This window comes from Notechis scutatus, chromosome 3 (assembly GCF_049901735.1).
Source record: "Notechis scutatus isolate UNSWTSFEM ecotype Mainland chromosome 3, rNotScu1.2, whole genome shotgun sequence".
NCBI lineage: Eukaryota > Metazoa > Chordata > Lepidosauria > Squamata > Elapidae > Notechis > Notechis scutatus.
Window position 1 is genome coordinate 138,858,458 of NC_142011.1, and position 25,036 is coordinate 138,883,493.

A 25,036-nucleotide genomic window follows, 5' to 3' on the forward strand; every position below is an offset into this window, starting at 1 on the left:
ATGGTAAATTGTTTGGAAATATATATTCAGGTAAATTTTTTTGACATCTAGTTGCAAGTCTAATTCAGTGGAGAATGAATGATCTTAGGCTGTAATTTATTATCAGCATGTCCCAGGCCATAATCAGATTTTGGTTTCGTATCCTGGTTTATAAAGTGTAGATTACTTTTTCAGGTTTTCCCAGTTTGGAGGTGATTAAAATATCTGATTTCAGACACCACGATACCAGCATTGATTCTGAGTATATTGAGTTAGAATTGAAGAAGGGCACTGCATTTTTAAAGGTTAATTTCAGGTCACTTTATTGGCCTTAAGATGATAACATTTGAATTAGGCTTCAGTATCAGATCTTGGTTTGTTTTGCATAATCTGCAGAATGGACCCAAAATAAGGCTAATAAAATATTAAAATACCATAAAAATTGGAATATGGGTACGAGTTTCGCCTTGGTATAACACCTCTGTAAGTGACAACCTTGCCTAACAGCCAATACTCCAATTTTTGCCTTGTATTTTTAATAGAATATATCGTATAGCAGAATATATTAGATAATTTATACTTTAGCTTTATATTTCAGTCAGTATGCATTTCTAGCAATGAAACATATTTCTAGCTATTATGTATTTTAGTTTCATTGAAATCTTAATGGTTTTCCTAACCATAAATACTGTAGTTCTTGGTAGTGGTCATGTTAAATTCCTACAAACATTACGACAAAGTTTCAGTAGTGACATTTTGATAAATTAATACTGATTTGTTCTTTTGTTAAGACCTGCTTTCATAGTATAGATAGCAACAGTAAACCACCGAAGGCTTGTGAGCTAGGTATAACAAGTCTTGTCATACATGCTGCAATTACAAAGTAACACTCAGAGAATACACGATTAAAATATTCTTAAAAGAGAACTAAATTATGATATAAATCCTGCATATTTTTGGTACTATTGTTCCTTATAAAATACAATAAAATCCTATCTCCAATAATCTTATTGACTTTGTAGTAGTTTTACTGCCTCTTGGAATAAGTGTTAAGCATATATGTAAATTCCAACTATAGCAACTTTCACTATTTCCAGTATGTAGCTCACCAGTGTTTTTATAAGTCCCTTCAATTATGATTGATGCTTTAGAATTGCATTTCCATTAAAAAAAATATTGTTAAACTTTTGATACTTTAACACTTTTCTACTAATCTCAGTGGATTATAGATTATTCAGGGTTCAACTAAAAAAAATCAGCATCTTTTGTTGCAAGGACTGTATAGCACTGCAACCCAAACATCCTTGGCTATTTTACAGTTTATTCTGGAAAATAATTTTATATCTAGCATAGATAAAAACATAATTAATTTTAAATGAAGACAGTATGTTTTCTTACTGTTGTATTTGTTAGCATAATAATGGGATTGTTGCCTTGTCTATGAGTTTATAATAGGAAGAAATGAAATGATCTGCATCCACAGTAAAAATTGGGTTTTTTTAATATAAAGTTAGAAGGTATAACCTCATTGGCTTTTTAATTTTTGTTCATATTCTGGAATATACAAACTTTTCTGTATTCTGAATGTTTTCCCCAAAGGATTATGATCCTCTCTTAAATTATTTTGGTGCGGGTGCTCTTCACTTTAGCCCTTCAGTAGCAAAAATTATTTTATGGCCTTAAGAAACAAAAATGTGATGCTCTTATTTTTATGAAGATATTTCATTCTTGATTGGTTTATGCAGCAAATATTTTTGAAACAAAAGCTTAACTATATTCATTATGGGCGATTTCTTCCTGGTTCCAAGTATTACAAAGTTCAATATTTTATAGCCGAAAATATATTCAGTGGTCATTTATTTGGTGGAAACCCTTTAATGTATGTGAGAGGGCAGACAAAATAAACAGTTGCTTTTGAATGGTCAGTTGCGATTTTTTTAAAAAAAATATTTAAAGTACTGAATGAGATCTGAATATATGGAATGGACTTTTACAGTCATTTGAATGTTGCTTTACAGGCTCTGTTGCTTGTCAGGAATTCTTACTGTGACCTACTGAAATAAAAAGATTGTGGATGTAGCTGAGATTTATAATCAGACCCAGGTGATATGTCTACTGCTCTGTATAGTTTCACATTGCAACTGGAGGATCAAATGCTTGGCCACTTACATAAACTTCTTTTCCTTATATTGCTACAGATACGTATAACCACATTCATTAATATTTTGGGAGGGAGGATTCTGATCTTTAGTTATTTCAATGTATTTATGAAAATTGGTGCATATTCTACAAAAATTCAGATTATATGAGTGTAATGTATCAATGAATGTTTTTGAAAGCTTAGCTCATTCAAAGGATATACATAAATATTTTTTTGCAAAAGCATATGAAAAAAATATACTGTATTAAAGGACAGAATGGAATATTTGAGATTGCCCGATAGAAAAAATGTCTGGGTAAAGAGAAAGTTTTGTTAGTAAAGATTTTAAAATACAAATACACATCTCACTTTCAAGAAATGTTTGATCACTTCCCTTAATTATTAATAATGCCAAGAAATCAAGCACTGTCGAATAACCAAAGCCCCGTGGTTTTGTAAATATGCATCTCATACACATAAGAGCAGGATATCAATTGCCTAATTTTGCCTGCCATTTTGACCTGTGGCACACAGCTCTTGTAGACACCCCCGGAATCAGTTCTAACCTGTCCTGTTTAATAAGCTAGGAAAGGCAAGCATTGAACAAGCTAGTCATCATGCATCCTGTTAAAAATCTCAACATCTAAAGGTGAGCAGTAGCCACATGACTCTTAACAAGCGATTGCTGAGGTCACCTAAGCTCTGGAACTCCAAAGAAAGCAAAACTGATCAAGGTTATCTGCAAAAAAAACCAATGAATGTTTCTCACATTGGACCAATTGTTCTGGCTCCCTTGCTGCAATTTATTAATGGAGATGACATACAGAATAAATAAGCATAATTGACGGGACTTATACAGATAGAATGGAGTAGCCTCTCCTTGCTGCACCATCCTAGAGAAGGATTTTGCATGAATCTGAAAGAGGATCTTATTCCATTGTGGACCTGGTTTGTCATGAAGGTTCCTCCATTTGTGCTCTAACCATCTTATCAAGCTGCTTTATTGGTCTCAGTTCCTTGGTAAACCCCAAGGAGCCAAGTGAGTTGTGCCAGAGGGAAGAGGTGCCTAGGAACGTGGCCTGTCTGCATTCCATGGGTCAGCCATGGGTTTCAATAGTTTCTTGACATATGAGGTGAGAAATTCCCCAAGTGCTTTCAGACATTCCATTAGTACCCTGATTTTAACTAGTCTTCAACTCCTGGAAATACCATACCAACTGCTAATGTAAAAATTACCAGGGACTGATTTGTTCATGACAACATGAGTTGAGAAAAACTTCAGGTCACCAGCATCTCAACAAAAAGTGAAGTCCAGCATTTGCCCTGCTGTTTGCATAGGGACACATACCAATTGGAACATGCCAGTAGCTATCATGGCAGCCTCAACCATAAATGTCTAACTGGGCAGCCTCAGCAGGAACACTGAACTCTCTAAAGATAAGACTCTTTCACTCAGAATTAAATTCTCAGTAAAATACATTTCTCTAGGAATGTGTTTAGTTTTAAAAAGCAGGAGCTTTAATTTGGAGGTTTCACCTTTGCAGTCTAAAAGAAAGGCTAGATACCAGCTCTTTTCTGTCACATTGAGATTGTATCTCCTCACTCTGTTTCCTCATGTCAGAGAGTACTGTAATGTTCATTTCAGGCCAAACATACACAGACACACTCTCTTCCTCTCCCCCCCATCTCACAAATAAGTCAAGGATATGAACATATCCAACACATTCTTCCTCCTATTTTCCTCACAGCAACAACCCTATGAGGTGAGTTGGGCTGAGACAGAGTGACTGGCCCAAAGTCACCTAGTTGGCTTTCATGCCTAAGATGGAATAAGAACTCATGGTCTCCCACTTTCTAGCCTGATATTTTAATCACTAAACCTAACTGGATCTCTCCCACAATTTTCCTAACACATTCCATAAAGCCAGCAATTAAAACACCACTGGGTTTTAATTCCTTAAAACCCAGGGGTAAGGAACAATCATAAATATGCTTCATCTGGCTAGAAATAGCTAATGAATTCTTTGGGATTATGTTACTTTCATAGCAATTAACTACGAGAGAAATGTAATTACAGTGGAAGTTTGTATTTTATAGCTAGCTTGGTTTCTTCAAGGCCTAAGTTACTGATCATGCACTGCCACCTAATGGAATAGTAGAATCCTTTTAGTAATGACATAAAAGTTGACTTTGGTAGAGATAGAACTTTTTTAAACTTTATTTTACTTACGCATGCATGCGCACATACACACGTCATTCTTGCAAGTTCAGCTAAGTTGGTGCAGTGTTCAGTTGATTGTTACAGTTTTAAAATCAAAGTATAGTCACAAGGGCATAATATTTGCTTACATAAGACCAAATATCATTATTGTTTAATAATATTGATTTCAATAGGAGAGGTTCCAATGAAATGAACAGCACAGAGATTTTCCCAGTTTATAAACAATGCCAATATTTATTAACTATTTAAGATACCAGTAACTTTTCTGTAATTTCCTCCTAACTGTAGTTTTTGGATGCGTTGAAGTGATGTTGTCATATCATATCAATGTTTTATTTAGGCTTGGTCCAGATTTGCTATTAGTTGCTCTTGTAGACTGTTTCCAGAAAACATCCTTGTCTTCTGTCCTAGCACTGGAGAAAGTCCCTTTTAACACCTATGGGTTTGTCCTGTTTAGTCTGCCCTAGCATCCTTTCTGTTGGTCTCCTGCATGCTTGACTAACAGAATACAGCTGGTACAACTTTTGCTCCATGGAGTCTGGCTGATACCAGACAGGGGGGAATGTGTATGGTAACTTGGTTTGTTTATGGTGGTTGCCATTCAGACTTTGTTTACTTAAAATGGCTCTTCTTGACCTATAAAATCCTCTAGAATCTAGTTCATGCTAGTTTTTGCTGACAGTATCCAGTAGAACTGCTTAGTTTTGAGTTTTAAATAGAGTTTACAGAATCATATACACAAAAATTAAGTGTTGTACCTTATGATTCTTGACTCTTGACGAATGTATCTTTTCTTTTATGTATACTGAGAGTATTTGCACAAAGACAAATTCCTTGTGTTTCCAACTATACTTGGCCAATAAAGAATTCTATTCTTCTATTCTAATTCTATTCTAAATCACTACCTACCTTTACTTGATTAATAATTACTTAAAAGCTATATTTATGAACTTTACATTTATATTTCATTTTAAATGAAAGCAAGTAAAGCTATAAAAAACTACCTTGTAAGTAATTTCCAAAAGAAGCTCATACCAGTATCCAGTATCTTTAAAAATGCTTGCTTATGTTGTTTATTTTCTTATAAAATGTCAAAGAATGTTAACATATTATTTGCACAGGATCTGGTTTAGGCTGCTTTGGCTGGTGTTGTAGATGGATGAACATTCTGGATCTGTTATGAAATTAGTTTATCTAGTGCTATCCAACACAGGCTCAACTTATGTCTGAACTTGCTCATTTTTAAAGGCACTGGGCTAGAAACTGAAACAACAGAGTTCATGTCCCACTTTAGGCACAAAATCAGCTGGGTGACTGGCCAGTCACCCTTTCTCAGCCCTAGAAAGCAGGTAATGGCAAATCACTCCAAAATCTTGCCAAGAAAACTCCAAGCACTTTTTCCAGATAGTGGCCAGGAATCAGTACTGAAAATTCACTGTGAAGAAAATGAAATAGAATGTACACATCTGGACTGAACCTTTAAAAATGAGGTTCTTGAGGTTTACAAGAATTGCATGATTTAACACTTTAAGAAGTAACAAGATCATTTAAATTAAATAGGAAGCAGATAGCCACTATCATTAATGAGTGAAACATTCTAACTCTCTAATTTCATGATTCTGATTTATATTTCATTTTTTCCCCAAAAATGTCCCTTTATTATAAATTAGACAACCTGTGGCCCATTGGGTCATTTCAGAAATATTTTTTCACTTAAGCAGAGAAACAGAATGATCGAAGTTAGGCCTCAAAACAAGCAATGGGAGCAGGAGAGACTTCTGACTTCCTGCTGATTTTCCCATGGCATTTCCTTGTGGGAATCTGGCAGGAAGCAGAAAACTTCCTTTTCCTTCTCACAGGTAAGTGGTTGCTGCTGGGTAGGAAGAGAGAGAGAGAGAGAGAGAGAGATGGCTGGGAAACTGTAATGGAATGTTGAAAATGAAGCAAAGCATCAATTCCCCAAATTTCGTTCTCTTGGGAATCATGGGTCACGAATTTTGAATGCATTCTGTAAATAAGCCCATTTGGGGTGGTAACTTGATTCAAAAATTGTCACCCTGTGATACACCATTTTACTCAGTTAAAGATCATGACAACAAGAGTTATGGTATGACTCAAGCTGTTCTTTTTTTCTTCAAGAAACAGGTTACAACATGTAACTTGCTAAAACTAGTAAACATAGTTGATACATGAATATACAGGGGAAATGAAGGGTCCAAGACTGGAGGATGTGGTGGCACAGTGGTTTAATGATGCTGGAACTGCTGACCAGAAATGGTGTATACTCTGGTGGTTTGATCCTGGCTTCACGACACAGAATGAGCTCCCGTTGCTCGTTCTCTGGCTCCTGCACACCCAGCATTTTGAAAGCATATTGCAAATAGATAAATAGGTACCATTCGATGAGAAAAAAACTAGGTGTGTTCGCGTATGCAAGAGAGTGGAAGGCAGCACTGGGCCTAGCCGGTGAAAGGCAACGTGACATAAGGTGAGGCGAGGCTGACCGAGGAGCCCAGAAGAGCGAGCAGCCCAAGTGCTACTAGTTAGCTGGTGTAAAGCTAGTTTTCCCCCCTTGATGCACCAAGGATAGGTGTGCAAGTGACAAACAGAATGAACTAGCAATCTATGCTGCCAGGACTGCATTGTGTCTAGCATTTGTAGATTTCCTTGAAATTGTATGCTGTATGCTAAATAAAAATAAGGATCTAAGACCATCCACAAACTTGACTCCTTCCAAGTAGACCTTATTCTAGCAAAATACACATCTGATTAATATCACCAATTATATAAGCCAATATTGAATTTGTTCCATTACTTGGATTACCTAGGCAATATGATTATGGAAGGTGTAGTCACGCATAAAAACTAAGCTAAGAATGTCATATATGGCATAATCCTTAATACAAATTGCTTATATATCCCAATGTCACGTGAAATATAATATTTTCATTTTTATTATATTTTAAAATGTTTTAAGTAGAGAACTTGTATAATGGTAGTTGTACGTTATATTTAGCTAGTTAATTTGTGAAAATTATTACTTGATGGCAACAAAACTCTCAGTAGATGTTTCTGTGGGATGAGCTATGAAAATGCAAAATTAAGTAGTGTCACAGATATAATTAATCCTGCTGCAGTGTTTTTTCATTGAAGGCAGTTCAGATAATCTGATATAAAATGTTGAGAAATCATGTGATGATAAATCTAGTGATTTGTATGAATATGTGAGCAAGCTCTACAAAATATTTTTTGGGGCAATTTACCAAAATTGTAAATATAACTTTGACTTTTCATATATTTTCAGTGGAGCCAGCAACACACACACACACACACACACACACACACACACACACACGCCCAAATTCACAAAATTTAGGATTACATTTTTCTTGCCATGACATTTTTATTTTGCTTTTGTGATAAATTGGACTCAGAATGGCATTTATCGACATAGTTCCTTTTGGTTACCACTTGATTCTTGTCACCCAGTATTTCATTTCTTACCACTGAAGTAAGATTACATGTTACTTACCCTAGCCTTGCTGTTCTCCTGATATACTGCTTGAGCCAGTAAGCAAGCATGTGGAAATTAATCTGGCAATGGATTTAATGAAAACATAAGACACTGCTGAGTATAGTTTATCTTCTCATATTGCCATCTGATCTATATGGAGGCTGAATTTTTTATCATCAAGCTAGTTACTAGATTGTACTTCTGGTTATACTATGGAACTTCTTTTTAGAGTTTTGATTCAAGATGATACTTTTTTGATCATTATTGATTTCCAAATGCACAGATGTGGTGTATTATGGCATAGAATTCAACATTTTTTTAAGACTCTGGGGTTTCATTTCTAAAAATGTATGTCATTGGAACAGTATACGAGTTCACAATACTGAGCTGAGTAATTTTCCTTACTTACACTTCCTTCCTTACATATAATCAAAGATATTTTAAAATATAATTTTAGAATACATCTTTCTTGTTATCCTGTGAAGCTAAATTTATTTCACATTCTATAGATCACACTGAAGATACAGTACCATTTGGCACAGATTCAATCTTTTCAGCAGTATAGTTTGCATATCTAAAAGGTTTATTTTTAATGCCTTTGAGAAGGATTTGATTTCATGGTTTGTATTTTATCCCAGTTTTAAAAAAACTTTTAAACCAAACATTATTGTTTTTAAAATATTTTTGAATAATTTTGTAATTGTTGGAGGCAGCATTAGATAGAATGCTTAGCATATATATCTTGTTTGTGAAAAATAAAATAACCTTTGCATATTTCATAAATAGTTATCTCACATGCATTATTCACTTCACTGTTCTATAATAATTCTATCAGTAATGTAATCTTCATTATTTGTGCTGAGTGAAATGGTGGAATAAAAATGAATATTATCCATCCTCATATTGCGGGTATGTTTCATACTTCTCTATCAACAGAAGCATTGATCTTGTTCCAATACCTAGAAAGATGTAAATATTATCTGTTACCTGAAGAACCACATGAGAGAGGTGCATCCTAAATATTAAGCAAAAGTGTAGAATTGTCACTTAATGGAGAAGGATTACCTTTTTTCTTATGTTATTCTATTTTGCATCTCTTCTTACTGGAAATTATGGGTTAAGGATTTCTTTGTGTTAGAAGGGCACTGTTGCATGAATAGATTGTTGCTGAATTTTCTAAATCTAGAGTTTAAAATAGATGTATAAGTAACTAGCTGTATATCCATGCTTCACTTCCAAACTACCGTGTTTCTCCAACAATACGGCCTCCACCAATAGGAAGGCCCAGCATGTTTTTTGGGCATAAAATCAAATTAAGCCCCTCCCCCCAAATTTAGGCCTATTTTAAAATATGCAAAATAAGGGGAAGGGCGGGAGACTTGCCATTAGGAGCGCCCGGCGGGCCGGAATTCCTCGCCACCAGCCGCTCCTAACGGGTGATCATGGCCAAGCATAGAGAGCTCCCTACTCCCACCTTTGCTGCAGACACCTTTGGCACCGCCGCTGTTGCTTTCCCTTCTGCCCATTCCGCCGCCACGTTTGGAGCTGCCGCTTCCGTGTTTGGAGTGCCGTCGCCATTTGGAGCTCCAAATGTGGAAGTGGCAGCTCCAAACATGACGGCGGGCGATCTTTTTATTTTGGTCCGCGCGAACTTCAGAGCGAGCAAGAGAGGGAGACTGCGATGCCTCCATCCGAGATGGCAACCTCACTAGTGGATCACAACGTGGCTGGAAGCCCGAATCGGCGGGATACGATGGCGATCTTTTTGGAGCGAGAGGAAAGGGAGAGAAGAGTTGCGAGGCGTAATTTGCAGGCGGAAGTGGGTGTACCCCACGGCAGGGAGCCCAAGGAAGAAGGGCTGGTAGGCAACGGAGAGCGTCCCGTAGCTCCGGAAGCAGCCTAGAGACACGCCCGGGAAGAGGCGCAGATGCTGCCTTGTAGTCCCCAAACCAACTGCGTGCGCCGCCTTTAGTTATGTGCGCTCCGCGCTTTGGGCATCTCCGTGTGATCGCGACCCTGTCCTTTCCACCTGGCGCCCTTGCTGCTTTCTGGCTCTAGCAACCGGCTTCGTGTTTGGAGCACTGCCGCTGTTTGGAGCTCCAAACGGCGGCGGAAGCTCCAAATGCGGAAGCTCCAAACATGACGGTGGGCGATCTTTTTATTTTGGTCGTGCGAAGTTCAGAGTGAGCATGAGAGGGAGACCGCGATGCCTTGCTAAAGAGCCAGAAAGCAGCAAGGGCGCCAGGTGGAAAGGACAGGGTCGCGATCACACGGAGATGCCCAAAGCGCGGAGCGCACATAACTAAAGGCGGCGCACGCAGTTGGCTTGGGGACTACAAGGCAGCATCTGAGCCTCTTCCCGGGCGCGTCTCTAGGCTGCTTCCGGAGCTACGGGACGCTCTCCGTTGCCTACCAGCCCTTCTTCCTTGGGCTCCCTGCCGTGGGGTACACCCACTTCCTCCTGCAAATTACGCCGCAACTCTTCTCTCCCTTTCCTCTCGCTCCAAAAAGATCGCCATCGTATCCCGCCGATTCGGGCTTCCAGCCACGTTGTGATCCACTAGTGAGGTTGCCATCTCGGATGGAGGCATCGCAGTCTCCCTCTCTTGCTCGGTCTGAACTTCGCGCGGACCAAAATAAAAAGATCGCCCACCGTCATGTTTGGAGCTGCCACTTCCGCGTTTGGAGCTCCAAATGGCGACGGCACTCCAAACATGGAAGCGGCAGCTCCAAACGTGGCGGCGGAATGGGCAGAAGGGAAAGCAACAGCGGCGGGTGCCAAAGGTGTCTGCAGCAAAGGTGGGAGTAGGGAGCTCTCTATGCTTGGCCATGATCGCCCGTTAGGAGCGGCTGCTGGCGAGGATGCAAGGGGGGGAATTAAGTCACCCCCCGAAAAGACGGCCTAGCCGTTTTTTCGGGGCTCAAAAAAAAATAAGGCCCGCCTTATTATGTGAGAAACACGGTATGTGATCATCTTAGTTTGGGGGGAGGAAAATGGGGGGGAGGAATTGTGCCTCTGCCTACCAGTATCCATCAATATTCCGGCTAGCGTTCTGTTAGTGTGTGAGAGAGTCGAGGGCTGTTTGGAAACTGAAACAGTATTTGCTGTGTGAGCAAGAAGGACACAGCAAGGAGCCTGGGCGTAGCTTAGCTCCTGTATGAAAGGTGGTTGCTGCTGCGAAATAAATAAATGAGAGAGAGAGAGAGAGAGAGAGAGAGGGAGAGGTGTAAAATATGAAATCTATATATATAAAAGCGAAATACCACTCATACATCGTCACAAAATCTCCAGAAACGTAAAGCCTACAAACTTAAAATTTGGCACGTATGGTCCTCTTGGCTTTTAGGTGCTTGCTAAGAAAGGATTTTTCTAAATCAGTGGTCACCAACCGGTGGGCAATGGCCCACTAGTGGTCTGCGAGAAAATTTTGGTGGTCCGCAGAGAAATGTCACCCCCAGAGCAACCCCCAAAGCAATTAATCCAGGCTGCGCAGGAACACAAGGCTGTGCCGCCCACATGGCCCACAGGAACCCTTGCCTCCCACTCACTCCTTACCTGGCAAACTTGCCTGCTAAATTGCTATTTTTCTTTTCTTTTTTTTCTCCGACCATCAGCTGTTCTGCTGTGTGGGAGATTTAGATTAGCTAGAAAGCAGGAAATCATTGGATTTCTTGCTTTCTAGCTAATCTTTAGATCTTCGGCTCCGCTTAAAAGCAGAGCCGAACCTTCCATAGGACTGAAGCTTCTATTTGTCAGTGCAAACTCAGGTAGCCAATAGCAGATAGATAGATCTCTGAGTGAATCTTTGATTCTGTGAGCAACTTAATCTGCCCTCCTGCTTTGCCTGATTTTGGGTAAAAGTTGCTCTTTTTTATATAAAAAAAATCAATATTTACATACATGGTGTGTTGTGAGATAATTTTGTGAATTTGCTTGCTAGCAAATGTTATGAGTTTGCTTGCAAGCAAATTTTATGTGACAGACTCAGGTAGTTGATGCCAGAAAGATAAATCTCTGAATGAATCTGTGATTCTATGAGCAACTCAATCTGCCTGCCTGCTTTGCCTGATTTTGGGTAAAAGTTGCAATTTTTTTTGTAAAAAATTCAATATTTACATAAATATTTATAATATTTACATACAAGCCATGTCCAGCCAGTCACATGACCACCAAGCCACACCCACAAATTAGGCCACAGCCACAGAACCGGTTAAGAAATTTGAATCCCACTCCTGCCTCTGTGTGTTTGTGTGTGTGTGAGAGAGAGAGAGAGGGAGAGGTTAGATCAGATCTCTCTCCCCCCTCTCTCTGTCCTCTCCCCTCCCTCCCTCCCTCCCTCTCTCTTTCCCCTCTCTCTCTCTCCCTCTCTCTCTCCCTTCTCTCTCCCTTCTCTCTCCCCTCTCCCCCCCTTCCTCTCCCTCTCTCTCCCCCCATCAGAGGTATAAACCATGCGTTATGCCCTTTTAATGCCCTTTAAAAATCCAGTTCCCCCCAAATCAGCTCTGTTATTCCAATCCTTATGTTAAGGTATTAGTGTATATTGAACTGTGTATGAGAATGCAGCCGTAATGTTTTGATATTTTAATCTTAAGGACAATATCTAGAGAATGCTTCTCCCTATGTAATGACTTACCTTCAGGCCCATCATTTAGTCTTTGTTTCCTATTGACTTATCTAGAGGAAAGATTCCACAGAAAGAGTTGGAGACACTGTTTCCTGGAAAGAGTGCTGATTTTACAAGTGAAAACTTTTCTGCTGCTTGGTATTTAATAGAGAACCATTCAACAGCCAGGTTAGTGTGAATTTTGTGTTAATATTTCTTTTTCATATTTAAGGAGTGTCAGCAATGCGTTTTGGCAAAGAATTGTGGGTGATGTAGCTGCAAGTCAGTCCCTCTGAAACGGATGAGACTTATGATCTGGATGAACTTGGTTGCATTACTTTAAGTGGAAACTACATTCTTCTCATTTAATCTGGGTTCATGTCTCTGCTCATAATTGTTTTTCAGTGTGGATTTATTATAAAACACAAAATAAAGAATGCAGGTTTTTAGAAATAGACATTTTTACAATAGGCAATGCCTTGATATTAGCACATTTTTAAATAGTCCTTCAATGTTTTATTGCTTTATTTAGGTGAAAATGTGTGTTTTCTATTTCACAATTCCATTGTAACATCCATTATTCTATAACTTCCCATATTTGAAACCAAAAGCTTTTTTTTCTCCTGGAATTCAGTCATCTAGACAGTAGCCATAATTCATAGTTGGAGTTCCTTGTATATATTTACTCATTTAAATTAAATATCCCTTCTCTTGGTATGTTTGCTGAACTAAATACATTTGTCATTGTGACAAGAATAAACAAAAGTACAAGGATAGAAAAGCGAAAAATTAAAAGGCAAAGATCCAATTATTGTTTTAAACCAGTAACAGCAACAAGGCAGTGAGAGATTTGTATGAATGACATTTCAGTCTGCTATATCATTCAGCTGTAGGCGATTTTGTTAATTTGTCTATTTGTCAACTTCCTATTTTAGGGTGAGGGATTCTCCATTTCTCTCTCTTTCTCTCTCACACACATACACAGTCTCACCCACTCTCTCAGGCAGAAACACATAGAGCAAAAAAGCATATTAGTGACCAATACAATAACTCTTGTTTCATGCTCATTTAGCAGATACTATACAAAGCTTTTGTTGGCATGGAGACCAACAATATTCTGCTTTTTCTACCTTTCCTGAATTATTTCCATGTATTCCTTATCTTCCTGAAGGTGGAGTTTTCATGAGTTACCAAACATTAAGATATTCTTTCTATTTGTATAAAAAGGACATACTGGAATTAACTTGCCTCCACTGGATTGGTGGATTACAGCAAGTCATCATATATTTTCTCTGTTGGGCTTGATATTTTATTAAGATAAATATGACCTGTCATTTCATCTTTATTGCCTGAATGCCATCTGTCTTTTTCTCTTTTTGGTTTTAGTTTTGATCAGCTTAAAATGGCAGTGATAAATCTGAGGAAACAAGCCAACAAGAAAAACGAGGGCAATCTACAGTATGTCAAAGGAGGTCTCAGCACTTTTTTTGAAGCACAGGATGCCTTGTCAGGTAAGTCTCAGGACTACAAAAGGAATCTACGAATTCTAACGGAGTGGAGGAATCTTAAGGGTTTAAGTGATATAAGCACAAACGGCAGTGAAAATGTCTGATAAGCTCAATTGACACATCAATTGAGAGGGGAAATTGGTGAGATATTTTATAAAGTACCTGCGATTTACCATTACTAAGGATATGGCTAATTATATTTCTGTACCTGTTTATTCTACTGTGGTGATTGAGTCTTCTGCAATATTGAAGTATGAATCAGATATGTATTTTCTGTGATTAAATACATAAGTAATCCCAAATATTTACAAAATTTTACTAGAGCTATATCAAATTTCCTAAGCAAAAGATCTATACAGTAATTTATCTTAGTATTCAATCTTAAAGGTCAAGAATAGCATAACATTTCCCTCTTCTACATCTGGCAGTGCGTAGAATTAGGAGGGCAGATGTAATAAAACAAGAAGTTTATTTTAAACTAATTTTAAAGTTATTTTAAAATAAGAAAATGAACCAATTCTTTCATTATGTTATATACTGAAATGTGAAAATGATTCTCACCCCTTATTAGGTGAGAACTACATTTCACAAAGGAAAGTATTTTTTCAACATTTCTTCTTTAGATGTAGTATTGTTTTATTAGATATCACTACTGTCAGTTATACATAATTTTGTCTTTCGCTTTTCATTACATTGCATTTCTTTGCTTGCCAAGGGTGCTCTGTAAGTCATGTGATCCATGCCTTTTTTCTAATATGTATTTGTCATTTCATAGGAATACATTTCTAGTTTTATCCAATGGGCAAATAATGAACAATTTAAACCATTGCAGCTAAAATACCTAAAATTGAAGAATCTTAGATTCAAAGATGGTGTTGTGGATGGATGAACATTCTCAAATGTTCAATTACATTGTGAAGTTGGCATCATCTAACAGCAACATTTTTAGAAAATGCATATCAAGTCTTGGATTGCTCTGTCATTAATGCAGCAATTTCTCAATTTGCAGAAGCTCATTTTCCATTTGAGATTTAAAACAGTATTTTTGAAGATATTTTACATTATAAATTGCTACAGTAGCTTTGAAATAGGAGATCAGATATGATATACAGAAAACATAGCTTTTTGGTTTATTTTTGTTTTATATAATAATTTTTATTCCCAATATTTTTTGGCAATCAGGTTCAAAGATGAGACCTGAAAAACAAAGCTCCCATTTTCCTGTAACAGAAATTAATGAAGACTTTAACCTGTCTTTGGTGGGAATGACTTCAATAAGTATTCTTACAGTGCATTGTAATTGAGTACAATAGTCCAGTGACTAAACCAGAAGTTAAGCAAGACTTCCATGGGTTAAACTAGACTGCTACAATGTTATTTCAGTATCCATCTCAAAGACACAACTACCTATGGAAATTCATGTACAGAATTCCATTCTTCATATTACTTAAAATATCCCTATCCACTCCTGCCCTTAAATTGTACTACAGAGTAGCCAAGGAAAATATATTTAGTAAGAACCTGAGGAGAAAGGAAGCAAATAATAAAAGTTGGAATTATTTTCATATGGAAGTTACAGCAAAAACTGTTCCTTCCAGATTTTTTGTTTGTTTGTTTGTACATGTACCCGGGTGAGATTCAAATTTTTTAACAACCGGTTCTGTGGGCGTGGCTTAGGTGATGGGCGTGGCTTGGTGGTCATGTGACTGGGTGGACATGGCTTGGTGGTCATGTTATTGGCTGGGCGTGGCCAACTCAATATCAGTCACATTGAGGCACGCTTCTCCTCGCCTGGCCTCTCATGACTGTGGCGATGCTGCAACAGTCATAAGTGTGAAAAATGGTCATAAGTCACTTTTTTCAGTGCCATTGTAACTTTGAATGGTGACTCCACACAAGCAAAGTACCAGCAAAGGAGGGGGGAAAACCTCTAGAGAAGTTCCAGAGACAGGAATTCTAGTCCTGCCAACAATGTAATAAGGGTTAATGGAGAGGCAGTTTCTGTAATGAACACCAGAATGTTTCCTTCCTGCCTTCCTTACAGGATTAGGCCAGTAATTTCTTCTAGCAACCGGTTCTCCGAACTGCTTAGCATGTTAACAACCAGTTCTAGTGAATAGGTGCGAACTGGTAGAATCCCACCCCTGCATGTACCTCGAGGTAATGTAGGAAGCCCATAGAGCATCCAAGCCTTCAAGATGACATGACACCTGAATGTTTCAAGCACTTCCAATAGTTCCTAATCCTCACCACCAGATGGGTAACAGGCCTTGGGACCTACCTTTGAAATTTTATTTAAATAAATCAAGCAAGCAAGCAAGCTAAGGAGTGGGAAATTGGTAGAGTTAAGGCAGTGTTCCCAACTACTGTTTGTGGAGACCAGTGGTTGAAAAAAGAATGGAAGGGGAAATTATACAATAGTGAAATAATAATTGTGTATGATTTGTCATATCCCAAAATGCCATGTTGGTATTTCTGACTTTCAAATTAGGCATATATGAACACGGCTTTACCTGCATAATGTAGCATAAAAGACATTTACTTCTTCAAAGTCAAGTAACCAACAAGAGTTTTTAGCCAATGTAAAACTAGAGCTACTTTAAGCTCCACACAAGAAAGTGAAATATATAGCAGAACTGTCATGGTAATTAGAAGACTAAATAAGAGAACATACTCATGCCCAGATGATTAACTTTACTGCCAAAAGCATAGCATAAGCTTAGCAGCATAGTGAAGTTTAGAAGTCTGGAGGATCTGGCTCTTATCATAATGCCTGTGTCACTAGATCACAAATTATCTTGTAACAAACATGTGCTGTTCAAATCTATGATATATCTCTTTCATCCATTAAAATAGTTGGAATTTAACAAGTTGTTTTATTTCAGCTATCCATCAAAAACTAGAAGCGGATGGAACAGAAAAAGTAGAAGGATCCATGACGCAAAAACTAGAGAACGTTCTCAACAGTAAGTTTTGTACAATGCTACTTCTTTTATTTTAAAAATAATAAAATGGATTTTTTTCCCAGCATTTGTTTCTGAATCTTAAAACTATATGAAACTTGATAATTTACTACTTGAATTCTGACGGTGTTGCAGAGACTGATGCTTGAAATAAAAAAAAAGGTTTAAAAAGTTCTGATGCCCTGTAGTATTCTGACAGCCTTTAATAACAAAGGGGTAATGTGGGTCTATTTGTTTAAACCCTATCATTTAAATTGAGGAAATGGATTTAAATAAATGGTGAGTTGAATCTATGTAACTGGTTTTTAAAGTAAAGTTTCCATAGAAAAAGGTTAAGTTTCAAGCAAGATATAATCAAATGCAAATTTAAAGTTTACTTTTAGGGAAAATGGGAGTGTAGAAGATGAATTCAAAGTCATCAGCCTTTTTATTTCTTTAGCCTCATCTATACTGAATTATAGGTTTCAGACTTTTTAATTTTTGCAGCTTCCTTTATAGCTTCAAGAAGTTTTACACCTGACTAGTTATTTAACACATTTAATCCAGTTATTCCTGTAGAACTGTTAAGATATAGTGTTTTTTTTAAAATAAGCAACTCTTCCATAAATGAAAATAAGAAAGTTATCTTTTTAGAATGGCATTTTGCAGATAGATATTTATGACAGATTTTAAAACATTTTTTTCAAATTAGTACTTTTTAAAATTTTTGATGGAGAGTTAATTAAACAACCTCAGAATGGCACATTTTAAAAATATAGGAAAATAGCAATGAAGTCTTAGATATAGCAGAAAATACATTTTCTCTAATTCACTGTTTTTCTTTGCATAGTTTTGAATATATTAGCTTTCTGTTCAGATTAAATAAAAGCAGCATGTCTGCTTTTTTCCCAGAAAGGGAAGTGGCTTGTTAATTTTCCCTATACCTTTAATAATTCCATATCGCCTCTAATACTGATCGTTTGGACCCCATTAATGAAGTGGCTGAATTCAGGGAAGAAAATGCATGAAAAATACTAGTGGACAAAAATACTCTTCATAATCACATATTGAGTTCCAGTCTAAAGAAATGCAGAAATTAGCAGAGTTGTGCTCATGTGGAAGGAAGTTGTTTTGGATCTAATCTTCATTCTTGTTCCTTTCCTTTGTATCCCTCGGTGTCATGAAACGCTGTGCAGAAGGACTAAAAGATCCCCTAAGGAACATGACAAGTCCTGAAGGGCTGCGGGGAGAATGAGTGAATTGGCACAAATCCCTGCCTGCCTTGTCCTTTCAGCAGAAGAGCATGCCTCGAATCACTTTTGGCTCTGTGACTAGCCATTAACTTTCAATTGACGCATTTTTTCCCAGTTTCTGGCAAGGAAGAAAATTTATCTGGAAAAGAACTTTATTTTCCATAGGGCTTGGACTGACTTGACCTTTCTTAGGAAATCAGATTAATGTTATAGAGAAGGTGTATATAATACATGGGTAATAGAGTCCATCTAAATTAAGTGATTGAATTATTTAAAGTAGCAGCTGTATATAATGTTGGATTTCACTTTGCCATTTTATTCAAGAGACATGAATGCATCTAAAAGAAACAGAATGTGACGGGGAACTGCACTTGTTTCCTTTCAAGAGCTCCACTCTCTCTCCCTCTCCCTCTTTCTCCCCCTCTCCATATACATACATAAGCACCCACTTTTTTTAGAGAAAGATATTTCAGTGCAAGAAAATGCACGTTGTGGGCATATCCAGATGATTTTGTTAACTTTTTTTCGGAGAGGAAATCCTAGAGAAGCTATTTTCCTTTATTCTGTTTGTATCCCGATCTGAGGATTCTTTGCCTTAAAGTGTAATTACCAATTTTAGAATATAAGCATAGCCTGTGAAAGAGAGAGGGGGGGGTGGAAATGTTTTTTCTTCTTCATCCTTTTTGTGACATTGTATATATTATTTGCAGCTTATAAATAGAATTACTTCATCTCGGCCATACAAAATATATGTGTTTTTGTATATCCCTAACTAATTTATCTCAATATTTAGGTGGTTGGGTGGGAAGGGAACATACAACAATAATATGCATATTATTAATTTTTATAGAAGAATAAAGGTAATAGTTCTGAGAATCCTATAAAAAGGAGGTGAAATTGCTAGTATAAAATTAACTGAACGGGTACCAGTACTTTTGAAAGAAAGAGTTTTTTTAAAAAAATACAAATAACTGTTAATAAAAATTAGAAGAAGCTTTATTTTATCTGAAAGCAACAATAATTTTTACCCAAAGCATTAAACTTTGGAAAAGAGACTTTAGTTAATTATACACTGGGATTGTGCATTAGGAAGGTGCATTAGGAAGGTGAATTTTTATTGACTAGTTTTCTTTGTGAACATCATTTTTATTTTCATAAATCTGATATAATATTTTTCCCCTAATTCCTGGTCTTTTTTACTGGAAGGGTACTTTATACTATTATTAGAAGGATTTTTGCAGATGTTCTTTTTAAAAGCAAGTTCTATGTAGCTTTTAACCTTTGAAACAGTTGGAAAAAAATTAAAAAAAACTTAATGCTCTTGAAGTTTCCCAAGTATGATTATTCATAGTTTAAAATTTTTAAAATTAAATAACCAAAATATATCAGATTTGAAACAATAGACAAATAATGCCATATTATTACTTTTTTTAATTAAATACCTTTTTAAAAGCATTTCTTGACCATTTTAATTATTTTACTATCTCCTAATTAGAGTGTTATTTTCCTTTCACTATTCATGTTTGCTAATCTTTTTCAATCATAAGATATTGAAAATAAAATTATAAGCAATTTGATGTTTGAATATCAGGTAACTTTGTCTCCCTCTCCCTACCAAATAAAATGTAGTAGGACCAATTCTCTTGACAAAACAGAGTTTCTTGCATTAGGGTCTTGAAACATCAACAGTGTTTAAACGCTATTTAGATATAACAATTATTTTACAAAGGCTACTTTTAACATGAGCAGGCCACCCACAGTGTGACGAGAGAAAATGGCATGCAAGCCACCCAGTGAGACTGATGTAATTTTTTCATCTTTGCTTAAATTATAGTCACTAGACCAGATAATGTAGAAAGTTTTACAGGCAGCCATCAAAAGGGATAGAAACATTCACTTTTTTCTGGTAAATTAAAGATAAGTCACAAGTTGGGGGAAAATTAACATATTTGACACATCTTTATTATGAGAAGGAAAGGAAAGGACTTTTTTTGGTGGGGTTTAACTCTGAAACATGCCCATCAAATTTTAAAGACTAAATGCTCTTAAATGTAACAAGTAAATGTTTGAATATTTTATTATTTGAATAGCTTAATGCAGAATTTCTCAGTCCTTAGAATCATTCTCACATTCCTGCTTGAAACCATACAGCTCTCCTCAAAATCATGGAATTTGATACAGAGAATAGGGTCAAAATTTGCGATGTGACTAATGGTTTAAATCATTATTTTAACGAAATGTCCTAATGGAGTTCTTCAGTGAAAAAGAATAAAAAGTCCCTTTCAGATATATGTGGCTCAAACGTCACAATATTGGTACTCTGTCTTCTGTATTCAGTGAATTTTAAGTTACTCTGTTCGTATCAGTAAAATTAAATTCATGCTTATTTCATTGTGTTCTGTTATGAAAGGAGAATATTAGTAATAATCAAATTTCCTACAAGACATAGTTGGAACCATATAATTCAGTTTTGTAGCCAAAGGAAACTCTAAAGTTATGCAATGAATTTCAAGCATTTGCTTCAGGAATGGAAGTTGTTTTAAATGCACTTTGGTTTCTGCCGCGCAAAAAATCTAAGCAACCAGTAGTAAATATTGATTCAGAACATTTATAAGCCAAAACATTTCTCATATAAACACCTACCGTTGTTGATGTATGTTTACTTGTATAAAAAGCTTGATAAATTTTTGATTAAATTTAGCAAGAGCTGCAGCTTATCTACTTCTTTGTCTCCTTTTCTTAAAAGGGGCAAGTAATACCGCAGATACATTGTTCCAAGAAGTTTTGGGCCGCAAAGACAAGGCTGATTCAACAAGAAATGCCTTAAATGTTTTACAGCGCTTCAAATTTCTTTTCAATCTTCCATTAAATATTGAAAGAAACATTCAAAAGGTACTAATATTACAAAATGCAAGTTAAAGTGTTTTGCCCCAAATTTCCGGTTCAAATTTCTTAAAACTTGTTTTTATGTTTTTAAGGGAGATTATGATGTAGTCATTAATGACTATGAAAAAGCAAAGTCATTATTTGGAAAGACTGAAGTTCAAGTCTTCAAAAAATGTGAGTTTGGCATTTTGTTAAATGTGATTTTAATTTTAGTAGGGAAGATTCATAATATGAGAGCAAACTCAATTCCTATCTGCTGAGTAGTTTTATCTTCTGCTTATATAGCATTGTAGTGTTTGAAATGCTTTCTTAAACTGTGTGTGGCAATGTTTCTGCCTCGGAAATATATATTATTTTGTACTGTACATAACAAGACTCGTAGCTGGTAATTTTCAGGTTATGTTTCATAAGATAGATTGACTTTGTGGATGTATTTTTTAATGAGTTCAAAAATTGCAGTTTGCAGTTTATAAAATAATTCAAGGCTTGGGATAAGGTTAAAACTGAAATTTCTTAGTTTCAAAACAGAAAAAGGGCTGTTGTTATTCTGAAAATATGCATTTCCAGATTGATCAATTAATAGTTACATGGACTTTGAAGTGAATTGAATTATAATATAAATTAAAATTTTCTGACTAAAAGATCAGAGATATTTAGGAAGACTTGAGAGCCAACAAGTTTGATACTGAAGTAATTTCTTATACTTTGTTCATTTGAATTATAAAGGTTATAAAAATAATTTTATACTTTAGTAATTAATGGCATTCATTCTAGGGTTAATTATGGTATTGTGTTTTGAAATTGTAGATTATGCTGAAGTTGAAACACGAGTTGAAGCATTAAGAAAACTTCTTCTGGATAAATTACTTGAGACACCATCAACATTACATGACCAAAAACGCTACATAAGGTTACCTTTTTTATTTTATTTTTAAAAATATGTTCTTTATATAGGCAGTAACATTTCCTTGTTATTATATGAGAAAACATCCTACTAAAGAACAATTAGATATACTGTATATTTTGTATCCAGAATACTTTTCTGCAAACCGAAAAATTCTTTTTATTAATATTGTAAAGAGAACCAAAAACAGCACAAGCTCTCCATTTCAAAGAAGCAGTTGAACTGGCAATTTTAGCTTTTCTTTCTATTCATTCTCAGACTATAGCACTACCTCATACATTGCTTTCAACATTATACGCAGTTTTTATTTTATTCCTTTTTAAAGATTTTGAGCAGTTTCTAGAGGCCGTACTACATTACATTATAGAATTTCATTTTCTGTGTATGTAAGACAGGGTTCACTGCTCCATTATATATAGAACAGAAATACTATTTTTATGTTTAATAGTTTAAAAGAATTTGGAGAAAATCATTTTTGAAAATGTGCTAAATTTTGAATGATTTGGGAACTTGTCTCACTGATATAATGCATTCCTTTACTACCATGTTTCTCCAACAATATGGCCTCCACCAATAGGAAGGCCCAGCATGATTTCTAGGCATGAGGTGAAATTAAGCCCCACCCCCCAAAATTAGGGCTATTTAATCCATGCATTTCCCCGCCATTTCTCACATTGTTCGTTAGAACTACACGAGGTGAAGAGAAATGGGGGGAAGGGCAGAGAGGGGTGGGGAGAAAACTTGCCTTTAGGAGTGCCCTGTAGGTAGCCTAGGCTAGAATACCCCGATCTACCGATAGAACATCAGCCGATAGAAGCTCCCCGAAGGCAGAATCCCCAGCCGCTTTGGGGCGAGGCTTGGCTGCCCGTGTCCCCTTGCCATTAGGCAGTGTCTTTCGGGCAATGGAAGTTCCCCAAGGGCAGTTACCAGCCACTTCATTCGGCTGGTAGAAGCGGCCTCGGGATGAGCACACACGCACACTCCCCTCGCCGCGAGGCCGCTTCTACCGGCCGATCGAAGTGGCTGGTGACTGCCCTTGGGGAGCTTCCATCGCCCGAAAGACACTGTCTAATGGTGAGGGGACACGGGCAGCCATGCCTCGCCCCGAAGCGGCTGGGGACTCTGCCTTCGGGGAGCTTTCGTGGGCCGATAGAAACAGCCTCGTGGAGAGGTACGTGCATATGGGCCGCTCTAGGCGGGGGAGGAAATTAAGTCACCCCCCAAAAGACGGCCTAGTCGTTTTTTCAGGAGTCAAAAAAAAAAAAAAAAGGCCCGGCCTTATTTTGTGAGAAACACGGTATGAGCCAGACTGGAGTCATTGTTCTATGAAAGTCTAGAGCATTTGAATGGTATTCTCTACTTCAGTCAGTTTTTCAGTGCATCTCCTGGTATGGGAAAAGAAAGGGACATTCTGGTCTTTACTATGTACTCTTCTGGTCTTTATCCTATTATTAAAAATAATAATGAAGTATGCATTACTGCATGAATAAATGTCTCATTGCCATACCTGTATACTTCTTCATGCTGGGCAATCCTAATTCAAAGAAAACATGTAAGAGCCAAAATAGGTTTGCCAGGAGATAATATTTAAAACCATTGCAGCAGAAGTGGGAATTTGTATGAGGTTTGAACTATAAGACCTTCTGAAGCACTTTTGAGTATACCTCATCCCATATATCGTAAAACCTCTTTATTTTTTATACAGTCGACAACTCAGAATATACACTTTCATGCTGTCCTTTTCAAATACATACCATAAGGAATATTGTAGAAGTCAGTGCTGATTTATTTAAAATTCATCCCCTACATACATTACAAAATCTACAGAACATCAGCTGACCATGTTTTACAGTCAGAATCTTCCCCTAAAGAAAATTCTTCACTTTTCAAAGCTATAAGGACTAATATTATAGAACGTCCAAATTGAGCATTGTTCTCTTTTTAAAATCTATATCACAAAAGTTTTGACTTAATTGTCTATTTATGGATCTTTCCTTCAGTTATGTACAGTACATGTAGGACAGATTCCCCATGCCTGACTTGATTTCAAAAAAGGGGAGCTTTGCTTAGTAGTATACAGGTAGTTCTTGACTTACAACCACAATTGAACCCAAAATTTCCATGGGTAAGCAAGGCAGTTGTTAAATAAGTTTTGCCCCATTTTATGACTTTTTTTGCCACAGTTATTAAGAAAATCATTGCAATTGTTAAGTGAATCATGTAGTCGTTAAGCAAATATGGCTTCCCCCATTGACTTTGCTTGTCCTAAGCCAGCTAGGAAGGTTACAAATGGTGATCACATGACTGCAGGACAATGCAACTGTCATAAATACGTGCTAGTTGCTAAGTGGCTGAGTTTTGATCACGTGATCATAGGGATGCTGCAAGAATCCCAAGTGTGAAAACTGCTCATAAATTGCAACTTCTGTTGTAACTTCTAGCGAATGGTTGTAAGCTGCGGGCTGCCTGTAGTTTTGAATCTCAGTTTCAGGCATCTGGAGTAGAGGAGTAAAAGAACTACTGCAGGCTAGAATAAATACTAAGTAGATGGTCAAAAAGTTTGATCTGGTATAAAGTATATGCTATTGTTGCTCTTTTAGATAAAGTATCTGAAGAATGAAATCAAATAAAAACAAGACTAAAAATAAACAAATGAGTAGATCCATGCAACATTTCCCTGAAAGTTCTTAAACTGGTCAAATTTAAATTTGATTTTTGAGTAAAACTTTGGTTCTAAGATATATTTTTTTCGTACTAGGACAGTGGAAAATAGACAATTAACATCTTTAGAAGGGGGGTAGAACATTCAGGAAATTGCAAACAATATTTAATTCTCGGACTCTTGAAAAAAAGGGCCTCACTTAGCTCAGTAATCATGAAATATTTGATTGACAACTGACTGAAGACAAGGAACAAAAAGTTTGAATAAAGTTCTTAGTTGAGTCAGATCAGACGTTTGGTTCCTTCCAAATGGGAACAAGTGCTTCCTTGACTTGTTTATAAGTTACTAGTTTCTGGAATTAGGATGAATTGTAGGTTTGCTCAAAGTGATGAAGTACAAAGCAGCTGCAAAAAAAGATATCAT

General features: G+C 36.7%; 1 protein-coding gene across 2 annotated transcripts in view; it reads left to right on the plus strand.

Moving 5' to 3' along the window:
• EXOC2 (exocyst complex component 2) overlaps nt 1-25,036 on the plus strand; it is an 84,590-nt gene that overhangs the window by 5,528 nt on the left and 54,026 nt on the right. For both annotated transcript variants that reach the window (XM_026676617.2, XM_026676618.2), the window contains exons 5-10: nt 12,534-12,647; nt 13,845-13,969; nt 16,852-16,932; nt 20,908-21,053; nt 21,140-21,221; nt 21,855-21,957. In XM_026676617.2, the coding sequence (XP_026532402.1) occupies nt 12,534-12,647; nt 13,845-13,969; nt 16,852-16,932; nt 20,908-21,053; nt 21,140-21,221; nt 21,855-21,957 (651 nt within the window). The remainder of the gene's footprint in view (nt 1-12,533; nt 12,648-13,844; nt 13,970-16,851; nt 16,933-20,907; nt 21,054-21,139; nt 21,222-21,854; nt 21,958-25,036) is intronic.